Below are 12,553 nucleotides of genomic sequence, written 5' to 3' on the forward strand. Positions count from 1 at the left end.
TCAACCACTGTTTCCATTTATTCATCCATTATAAACCACTACTTTCATCAATCTACCCGTTATCAAAACTGCTTCCATCCACCTACCCATTATCAACCACTGCTTCCATCCAACTACCAATTAACAATCACAGCTTCCATCCATCTAGCCATTACCAGCAACTGCTTAGATTCAGCTACCCATTATCAATCACTGTTTACGTCAATCTACCAATTATCAAATACTGGTTCCATTCATCTACCCATTATCTACCTATGCTTCCATTCATCTACCCATTATCAACCATTGCTTCCATCTTTTTGCCCATTAACAATCATAGCTTCCATAAATCTAGCCATTCCAACCACTGCTTAAATTCAACTACCCATTATCAAATATTGCTTCTATTCATCTACTCATTATCCACCACACCTTCCATCTCTCTCCTCATTATCAGCCACACCTTCTATCCATCTGCCCATTATCAAACACTGCTTCCATCCCTGACTCTTCACCTTCTCCTCCTGGTGCCTGGTGTCCTGGGCAGGATACTGGCAGGTGACAGACCGTACTGGTGGATCCACGAGACCTCACTCTACAAGGACCGCTTCCCGCCATTCCTGTACCAGTTCCCCCGGACCTGCGAGACCGGTCCAGGCATGCCATCGGGACACACCAAGCTCAATGCTGCCATGCTCTACATCCTCGTCTCAGCCTTCATCGACAGAGTCCTCAGCAAGATGTTCTTCCTGAGGTGAGGCTAGCGTTTGACGTATTTGCCTTCTTAGACACACACACACATACACACACACACACACACACACACACACACACACACACACACACACACACACACACACACACACACACACACACACACACACACACACACACACACACACATATACACACACACATACACACACACACATACACACACACACACATACACACACACACACACAAATATATAGATATATATATATATATATATATATATATATATATATATATATATATATATATATATATATATATATCTTCTTTCAACACACCGGCTGTATCCCACCAAGGCAGGGCGGATATATATATATATATATATATATATATATATATATATATATATATATATATATATATATATATATGTATGTCGTGCCGAATATGTAAAACTGGTCAATTAGCAAGAACTCATTTAAAATTAAGTCCTTTCTAAAATTTTCTCTTATACGTTTAAAGATATATTTTTTTCATTAATGTTAATGTAAAAAATTCTAATTTTGCACCAAAAGAATCTTAGAAAACTTACCTAACCTTATTATAACAAGAACAATTTATTTTAGCCTAACCCAACTATATATATTTTAGATTTGTTTACAATAATTTAACACTAAACAAACACAGTGAAATATATTTTTTTCGTTAGATTCATAATGATTTTGGCGAAATTATTGCATACACAAATTTTCGCTTGTCCTATATGGCAAGATAAGCGTTGCTATTTAAGCCGAGACCGCAAGTTCTGCCTATTCGGCACGACATATATATATATATATATATATATATATATATATATATATATATATATATATATATATATATATATATATATATATATATATATATATATATATGTATATATATATATATATATATATATATATATATATATATATATATATATATATATATATATATATATATATATATATATATATATATATATATATATATATATATATATATATATATATATATATATATATATATATATATATATATATATTTCAATATATGATGGGGTCCACCTCTGGTGTAAATTGTTTGACCCATAGCCTCGGAGAAGTGGATAAAAAGGCTTCAAGGAAGAATATTTGGGTTTCTTCCTGAAGCCGTTTGAATATTCCACTTCCCCTACCACCCCATCTTTTTATATATTTTTTTTTTTTACTAATAGGAATATTTTATTACATAATATGGCACAGAAGATTTAAGAGAAACATTGTTAATATAAAGGTGGCATATACGGTACATGTTGTTACGTGTGTATCACCGATTATAAGGCGAAAATCTCATCCAGCTCCTCAGAGCTGGGGCGTGTGCCCAAAATGCAGCAGGCATTACCCCTTTGAACAGCCGCACTGAGCCGCTGGAACAGAAAACTAGCTGCCCTGGGATCCCTAGTTACCCTGATGAGTCTTTTTCCCAGCTCCTTAAGGAAATTAGATGCACTCTTTCCCCATGAGCCAAGGGTCTCTGAGCCTATGGGAACAAACATATAATGATGGGCAAGTTCTCCATATTTTCTAGACTTTTGAGACTCCCTGAAGCTGGCAGCTGCCCCTCCTTCCTCCCTGATGTATTGGAGATGGGTATCAGCCAAGGTAGATGCACGTGTATAGTCCCACACCACCTGCTTCCCATCTGTCCAGGCTTGAAGGGTGATACCATCTGGACGCTTCTGGCTGCCATCAGATCTACATAGTTGGGGTGGCTCCCATACTGCTGGGCATCCAGCTGTTGTGAGGCTTCTCTTGATAATGTTATTAACTTCCTCATGTCTTGCAATCTTTCCCTCGGATTTACGGCACACAAGACCATGGTACCCGAATCGGTCTGCTGCTTCACTGCCACAAATACACCTGTGTTCGGCGAGAATAGGGGCGGCAAGTCGAAGGGCAACACCGATGCGGATGGTCCGTGGGTCGAGGCGTGTGCCAAGGCTGGAGTTGGGAACACCCAACAGAAAGTCCCCAGCATGAGGGGCTCTCACTGCCAGGATGCGGGCTCTATCCTTCCCTGACACACTCTGAAGCATTATTGAGGCTATATTTTCCACTATTGGACCATCCCAGTGCGATTGTTTATAGTTGTTGGGGGGAGCAGGTCTGGTTTCAGAGCCCGTTAGATTATCCCAGATCATTGCTCCGTCAATGAATTTTTGGTCCTGGACTCCAGTCTTGTCCCTAAGATGTTCAGGGAGAATCGCTGCTACAAGCTCTCTGGATGCAATACACGAGGACAGAAAAGCAGGTAACGCAATCTGTGATGACTTGCGGACACCAATGCCTCCTAGTCTGACTGGAAGTGTAGCTTGGTTCCATTGCCCGTCTTCTAGAGTAAGGTTAAGTACTTTCGTAAAAATCTGCCTCAGAATACTGTCATATTCGTGCAGTATAGGGTTATCATATGAAGGTGCACATCTTAGGAAATATGTCAACCTGGGCAGACTCAAGCACTTTGTGAGAAGGTACAAGGCATCGTGGGTGTCCAGATTTCCTATTCGTTGTTCCATTCTCCTTAACTCTTCCAATTTCTTCCTGAGAATTGTGTCAATAGCAATGCTTCCCAGAGGTGCTCCTAGCAAGACACTATTTGTGGGGGCAATGACTGCTGCTCCTGGTAGTTTTGATCTCACTGCATTTATCACTTGTTGACTGACTGAGATGATTTCACATTTGGATGGATTCAGGATGAGACCCATTTCCTGTCCCTGTGTCATTACCTGTGTAAGGTCATGTAGGAGGGACTCCTTTGTACCTGCTAGTGTGCCATCATCTAGGAACCAGATGTTTAGCTCGCTGGTCAGTCTGACTGTGATTTCCCTAACTACTATACAGAAGAGAAATGGTGCAAGAGGATCTCCTTGTTGGACACCCTCCGATGATGTGATTTCATGCTCTCCAAAGAGAAGCATTGATTCCTTGCTATACCCAGCTGAAACAAAAGGAAAGAGACCAGGGAAATGTTCTTGTACTGCTGCTAATACCACGTCTCTTTTCAGGAGATTGAACGCATTCTTGAAATCTAATTTTACCACTGCATTGTCCTCAGGCAGGTTGTTGATATACGCCCTTGTTGCATGAACCGCTGCTTCACTTCCTTGAGAGACCCCAAAGCCAAGCTGGTTTGGTTGAAGCATCATGGTTGCCTGTGCACGAATACTTCGGACAGCAGCTTTGGACACGAGGCGGCGTAACGTGTTGCCTACTGCAATTGGCCGAATTCCTCCATCCTTCTTTTTAAGTGCACAAAGTGTTGCACCAAAAAAGAAAGGTCTAATTTCATCAGGAATCAGACCAGCCAAGGAACCTTGTGATCTCTGAAAGCAGTGTCTCTGCAATTTCCCCAATAACTGGATTAACCATTTCCTTTAAATGCTGTGGCCTTATTCCAGTGTAAACCCCAGCAGAGCCAGATGGGAACGACATTATTGCTTTGTAAATGTCTGAGTCTTCCAAAATCAATGGTTCCATAGTGGGGACAGAGGTGTTGGAACTGTTGGTGCCACTGGTTTCCCTGGCAGGGTGCTTTCCTCTAAGTGCTTCAGTAGTGTCAGCATCCCTGGGAGCAACTGTATCTTCACTGGTAATAATTCTGATTGCCCCCACTGTGTTGCCCTCTTCAGTTTTCTTGCTCACCTGGACTCTGACTTTTTCACTGTCAGTAGAGTGAGTGGGGGTTCTGCCTCTCCCTTTTTTGTGTTGACGGGGAAGGCTAATGAGGTTATCAACTCTAGGAAAATCTCTTAAGGATTTAATTATCATTGAGGCTAGCCTCTTTCCCCTTCTTTCCGGCACAGCTAAGCAGACATTGCCAAAAAGTAGCAAGTTGTGCCATGCTTTGATGGTTGGTGGAGCATTTAAGATAGTGGAACCATCGTTTACTTTTTTCAGGAGGTCTGTAAGTTTCCCAGCTGCGTGTGGACGGGCTGCTTTGGGAATATGTGTGAGTGTCCTCTTACCTGTTGCTTTAATTGCTTCCAAGAGATTGTCTGATGAGATGAAATCTGTTGGAGTGGGTTCAGGTGCCTGAGGTGGCTCTGGATCATCACTTTCCACAGGAGGACATCCTGAACCAGGGCAACTACCGTGTTTGCGGAGGAAATCATTAGAGTTGAGACAACGAAGCTGTAAGCATGTCTGACACTTGCCTCTCCTAGTATTGCCAGCCGTGCCATTTCCCTGGCTGCTTGCTTCCTCCTGGTTGGCATCCATCTGCTAGGCTAGACAATAGGAGTGGAATATGACATGCTGGGTGGGTATGGTGCGTGGAAGGTAGTGAACTTGACCGTGGTGACCTGGTGGAGTTTGAGGGGCCGGGAGGGGAAGGGGAAAACTTCCCCTGGGAATTAGGTGGGGGAGGCGCAAGTTGAGTGGGGTTATCCCGGGGAGTACAATACACATGGACTTGCACACTATATATTGTTCACACTGTCTTACAATACACATAACTTTATTTGTTTCCAATGTACACTATGAACAATGTGGGTATGGGCACTGCTGAACCAATGTGTTCACTCACCATCTAGTTACACATCCCACCTCTACCACCCACCCCCGTGACGTGGGGGAGGATGCACTGACTGGTCACTCCCTCGTTAACATTAATTTCACATTGTTTTTCCATAACATATGCCTCTAAATGGTCCATGCATCGACACAATCATTTCCAAGTTAACTGGAAGCATGGTGCATGGTGCTGGATATACATGTTTTTATAAGAGCTTTTATATATATATATATATTTATATATATATATATATATTTATATATATATATTTATATATATATATATATATATATATATATATATATATATATATATATATATATATATATATATATATATATATATATATATATATATATATATATATATAAGTAGTGAAGTTTTCTACAGGGGCGTCCCTTCCGGTTTAGGCCTTCTACAGGGGCGTCCCTTCCGGTTTAGGCCTTCTACAGGGAGGTCCCTTCCGGTCTAGGGCCTTCTTCTGAGGCATCCCCTTTTCACGCCTAGGTGTTACTTCCGGTTTGACCTTGACCTCGCCCTCGAGACTACCTCACCCTTGACCCCCCAACCCTTACACCCCCCCCACGACCCCCCCCGCACCCTTCGCGACCCCCGCGCGCGCCCGCCCGCGCGCCCGCCCGCGCGCCCGCCCGCGCGCCCGCCCGCGCCCTTCGCGACCCCCGCCCGCGCCTTCTGCTGCGCCTTCTGCAGCGTCGTCCGGATCGCCCCCGCGCCTCGAATTTTTTTCCGATTTTTTTCGAATTTTTTTTGAATTTCATTTTCTTATGCTCTCCATCTCCTCGGATCAAATTTTTGAGGTTCCCCCTCTCACTTTCACCCCCATCCCAAAATTTCTCGAAATCAAAGTCTCCATCTCCTTGGATCAAGGTTTTTGGATTCTCCCCTATGGGGGTTTCGAAATTCTTATGATCTCCTCGGATCCCCCTCCCACTTTCACCCCCCCCAACCCCAAAAATTTCTCGATATCAAAGTCTCCACTTCCTCGAATCAATTTTTTTGGATTCCCCCCTATGGGGGTTTTCGAAATTCTTATGATCTCCTTGGATCAAGGTTTTTTGGATTCCCCACTATGGGTATAAAGAGTCAAAATGGACTCCCACTTGCACCCCAAAATTTTCGAAATCAAAGTCTCCATCACCTTGGATCAAATTTTTGGATTACCCCTCTCACTTTCACCCCCATCCCAAAATTTCTCGATAATACCTAGACTCCATCTCCTCGGATCAAATTTTTTGGATTCCCCCCTATGGGGGTTTCGAAATTCTTATGATCTCCTCGGATCAAATTTTTCTCGAAATCAAAGTCTCCAATTCCTCGGATCCCCCTCCCACTTTCACCCCCCATCCCCCAAAAATTCTCAATATCAAAGTCTCCACTTCCTCGGATCCCCCTCCAAGTTTCACCCCCCCAACCCCAAAAATTTCTCGATAATACCAAGACTCCAATTCCTCGGATCAAGATTTTTGAGGTTCACCCTCCCCCCACTTTCACCCCCCACCCCCCAATCCCAAAATTTCTCAATATTACCAAGACTCGATCTCCTCGGATCAAATTTTTTGGATTCCCCCCTATGGGGGTTTCGAAATTCTCCATTTCCTCGGATCAAGTTTTCTCGATATCAATATTACAAAGATTTCCCCCACCATCCACTTCTACCCTCTATGTCCAAGTATTTCTCCTCTATCTCCTCGGATCAAGTTTTGGATTCCCCCCCCTCTGGGTATAAGCATTCAAAATAGACTCCTCCTATGGGGGCATGCTTACTACAGGTCTAAACAAGTGTGACGTCATGCGATGACCCCCCCACACACACAGGCTGAATCTTGTCGACCCTTTTAGTTCATTAAAGTTAATAAGGGAACACTTACCTTCTGTCAGTGACGTCACACATACAAGCTGAATCATGTCGAACTTTACCCCTACACATATACAACATAGGGAAACATTTTCACTCTTAACCCAAATTTTTCATCATCAGAAAGTCGCATTTTTTTCGTTAATACCCACAATTTCTTTACAAAATACAACACATCATTATCACAAAAACTAACTCAAACTAACCCAAATTTTTCTCGTTTTAACCCTTTTAGTTCATTAAAGTTAATAAGGGGACACAGTACATCAGAAAAAGTCACAAAAACTAACTCAAACACTTTTACTTTGAACATCACCAAAACACTCTCATAAATCATTTGAATACTCACATAAACACCTTTGAACACCTTCAAAACACTCTTGAACACCTTCAAAAACACCTTTGAACATTTTTCAATCAACACTGAAACACTTCCAAAAAACACAATTTGAGTACTCCCAATTACACCACTGAATACTACTAAAACACGCTGAATTCAATCAAAACACCTTTGAATAACCTCAAAACACCTTCAAAACACCCTTGAACACCTTCAAAACACCCTTGATCACCTTCAAAACACCCTTGATCACCTTCAAAAAACAACATTTGAACACTCAAAACACCTTTGAACACCTTTGAACATTTCCAAAACACTATTTGAGTACTCCCAATTACACCACTGAATACTACTAAAACACGCTGAATTCAATCAAAACACCCTTGATCACCTTCAAAAAACAACATTTGAACACACTCAAAACACCTTTGAACACCTTTGAACATTTCCAAAACACTATTTGAGTACTCCCAAATAAGATTTGACATCTCTAATTTATCTGCACTTACACATTTCATTAAATTACAACTCATCCCTCAGTCTCCAGACTAGGCATTTTCTCGTTTTTACCCTTTTAGTTCATTAAAGTTATTAAGGGGACACAATACATCAGAAAAAAAGTCACAAAAACTAACTCAAACACTTTACTTTGAACATCCCCAAAACACTCTCATAATCATTTGAATACTCACATAAACACCCTTGAACACCTTCAAAACACCTTTGAATATCGTTTTTAAACTAATTTCATCACAACCCACTTATATCATCTTTTTTTCGGTAACTCTAATTCGACTACATTACCCTCATCAATTACCAACAAATTTTACTCGTTTTAACTAATGGCATCACTGTAACCAAGATTTTCACAAAAAAACTCTATGACACCTAACACACACACACACACACACACACACACACACACACACACACACACACACACACACACACACACACACACACACACACACACACACACACACACACACACACACACACACACACACATACACACACACACACACACACACACACACACACACACACACACACACACACACACACACACACACACACACACACACACACACACACACTGGTAGAAATATTTACTCGATTTCCGAATAGAAACACTTTCCTCGCTCTGAGAGACTCATTGTGGGCCACCCCTTCCCCCCGACGCCACAGTGTAATGCGGTTCACACCAAAGGTAGATTTAAGATAATCATGAACACCTGCGTCAACTCAGGACAGACCTTACTGTGTTCTCTTATTCTAAAATTTGGTGAGGTCATTGCTTTTTAGTTCATTTTAAAATAATAAGGGGAAGATTGAGATAAAACATTTGTATTCTACCTCAATACATTTTTCATGGTAAGGTTTGATTGATTTAAAAACTTCATCATGTCTTAAAAATTTTTATTAAACATTTCTTTTTTTTAATGAATGAACCGGCATATATTAATCTCGGTGTAATTCTTGGTGTTCAGGTAGAGTGATACATTTTTCATGAAGGGGTAAATATGACTTAACTTTAATGAACTAAAAGTCTCTCTTCATCAAGTTATAATTACTTCCTCATATTAATTTAAAATGAATTAATCCTTCCTCATATTATTTAAAATGAATTAATCCACTGATACAAGGTAAATAATTTTGCTTACCTTATAAGTTACTCACACACACACACACACACACACACACACACACACACACACACACACACACACACACACACACACACACACACACACACACACACCCTAACCTAACCTAACCTAGCCTAACCTATCCTAACCGTTCCTAACTTAACCTAACCTAACCTAACCTAACCTAACTTAACCTAACCTAACCTAACCTATCCTAACCTAACCTAACCTTACCTAACCTAACCTAACCTAACTTAACCTATCCTAACTCAACCTAACCTAACCTAACTCCATCAAACACCTCTATCCTAACCTAACCTAACTCAACCTAACCTAACTTAACCTAACTTAACCTAACTTAACCTAACTTAACCTAACCTTACCTAACATAACCTAACCTAACCTTACCTAACCTAACCTAACCTAACTTAACCTAACCTAACCTAACCTAACTTAACCTAACTTAACCTAACCTTACCTAACCTAACCTAACCTTACCTAACCTAACACCTCCGAATACTCCCCAAAACACTACTGATTACTACCAAATCACCACTGAATACTACCAAATCACCATCAAAAATCGCCAGAAACTAAGTTTAACATCACCATCCAACTTCCTTTTTTTTTTATAGAAATCCCCCTCAAATCACTATAACCAAGAACCAAACCTAACCTAACCTTTCCTAACCTAACCTAACCTCACCTAACCGAACCTAACCTAACTCCATCAATCACCTCTATCCTAACCTAACCTAACTTAACCTAACCCAACCTAACTCCATCAAACACCTCTATCCTAACCTAACCTAACCTCACCTAACCGAACCTAACCTAACTCCATCAATCACCTCTATCCTAACCTAACCTAACCTAACTTAACCTAACCCAACCTAACTCCATCAAACACCTCTATCCTAACCTAACCTAACCTAACCTATCCTAACCTAACCTAACTCCATCAAACACCTCGAATACTACCTAACTTAACCTAACCTAACCTAACCTAACCTAACCTAACCTAACCTAACCTAACCTAACCTAACCTAACCTAACCTAACCTAACCTAACCTAACCTAACCTAACCTAACCTAACCTTACCTAACCTACCGAACCTAACCTAACCTAACCTAACCTATCCTAACCTGTCCTAACCTAACCTAACCTAACCTAACCTAACTTATCCTAACCTAACCTAACCTAACCTAACTTATCCTAACCTAACCTAACCTAACTTATCCTAACCTAACCTAACCTAACCTAACCTAACCTAACCTAACCTAACCTAACCTAACCTAACCTAACCTAACCTAACCTAACCTAACCTAACCTAATCTAACCTAACCTAACTTATCCTAACCTAACCTAACTTATCCTAACCTAACCTAACCTAACCTAACCTTACCTAACCTAACCTAACTCCATCAAACATCTCGAATACTACCTAACTTAACCTAACCTAACCTTACCTAACCTACCGAACCTAACCTAACCTAACCTAACCTATCCTAACCTGTCCTAACCTAACCTAACCTATCCTAACCTAACTTATCCTAACCTAACCTAACCTAACTTATCCTAACCTAACCTAACCTAACTTATCCTAACCTATCCTAACTTAACTTAACTTAACCTAACCTAACCTAACCTAACCTAACCTAACCTAACCTAACCTAACTTATCCTAACCTAACCTAACTTATCCTAACCTAACCTAACTTATCCTAACCTAACCTAACCTAACCTAAAATAACCTAACCTAACTTATCCTAACCTAACCTAACTTATCCTAACCTAACCTAACCTAAAATAACCTAACCTAACTTATCCTAACCTACTCACTTTACTTTGAACACCTTCAAAACACTCTCATACATCATTTGAGACCCCCTTTTCTCAATATCTCTCATCCACAACCTTTATCATCTCACTACAGAACAACCCCAAGATTACTTCGAACACTCTCATAAAGCATTTGAGTACTCACATAAACACCTTTGAACATTTCCAAACAACACTGAAGCACTTCCAAAATATCATTTTGATTACTCCCAAATAAGATTTGACAGCTCTAATTTATCTACACTTACACATTTCATTAAATTACAACTCATCCCCCCAAACTCCTCCCTCATTCTCCAGACTTTACAACATTAGCACAAAAAAAACTAACTCATACACTTATGACATGAGACATTACCATATCTAACACACTGACTAACTTTGAACCAACTCTGAACACCACTGATCTTCTTCAAAAAATACTCTGCACATCATTTGAACACCTTCAAAAAACACCATCAAACACCTCCGAATACTCCCAAAAACACTACTGATTACTACCAAATCACCACTGAATACTACCAAATCACCGTCAAAATCACCAGAAACTAAGTTTAACATCACCATCTAACATCCTTTTTATAGAAATCCCCTCAAATCACTATAACCAAGAACTCCCTCCCCATTTGGCGCATAAAAAAAAAAAAGCATGAACACAAACCTAATACGCAAACACTTAGTACATGATCACCATCAACTGAAAACATATCTTGTACACACACATAATCTAAGACAACCACCAACTACAATCACCCATGTTCACTTACCTCAAAATCACTAATATCACAGAAAACAATCATTTTTATAAACATTTCACACACACAAAAAAAAAAAATCATATTTGACAATATCTAAGCGCACTCACCTCACTACCACCAACACACGATGTCACACCTCACAGGACCGACGAGCTCACCTCCAGTGACGTCACACTCCCATTGTGTTACTTGGTGGTTGGTAACATCACACCCAACCCACCTTGTTTCAACCTGTTGTACCCTACATTATCTAAGAACACTATATCCAAGACGATTACCAGATTTTATGATCCCCAACACCAAGATCACAGAAAACACACATTTTTATAATTATTCACACAAAAATCACGATCACCAATTCCATATCATGTTTACCGTCATCTATCAACACTAATCACCAAGATCACCAAAAATCTAAGATCATGCATCTCAAAACTACTATGATCACTGAAAACACTTATTTTTTAAACATTCGCACAAAAATAAGACATACACAAAAATACCACAACACTTCCACCAACATCTATAACATAACATGAGCACTATAACATATCACTATCACAAAAAAAACAAAAAAAAAATAATACACAAACACCCACATATTATACATTTCAATCACAAATTTAAGACATGAGACATACACACCAAATCTAAGACATTCACCTCCAACTAAGACATACACATCACCCCTAAAACATCCTTCCTTATTCATTCCGTATATCTCCTAGAGCTGTTTTAACCCCGACGGACCCATCACGACGTAGGAGCCAGAGGAACCATCACCACTCCAACACCACCTACTACACTCTGGCTCCTAC

General features: G+C 40.2%; 1 protein-coding gene across 1 annotated transcript in view; it reads left to right on the forward strand.

The window, feature by feature from the left end:
- Positions 1-12,553, forward strand: part of LOC138852016 (glucose-6-phosphatase catalytic subunit 1-like) — a 141,462-nt gene that overhangs the window by 30,202 nt on the left and 98,707 nt on the right. Inside the window, exon 2 of the mRNA XM_070081632.1 lies at positions 527-733. Coding sequence (XP_069937733.1) covers positions 527-733 — 207 coding nt within the window. The remainder of the gene's footprint in view (positions 1-526; positions 734-12,553) is intronic.

This window comes from Cherax quadricarinatus, chromosome 6 (assembly GCF_038502225.1).
Source record: "Cherax quadricarinatus isolate ZL_2023a chromosome 6, ASM3850222v1, whole genome shotgun sequence".
Lineage (NCBI taxonomy): Eukaryota > Metazoa > Arthropoda > Malacostraca > Decapoda > Parastacidae > Cherax > Cherax quadricarinatus.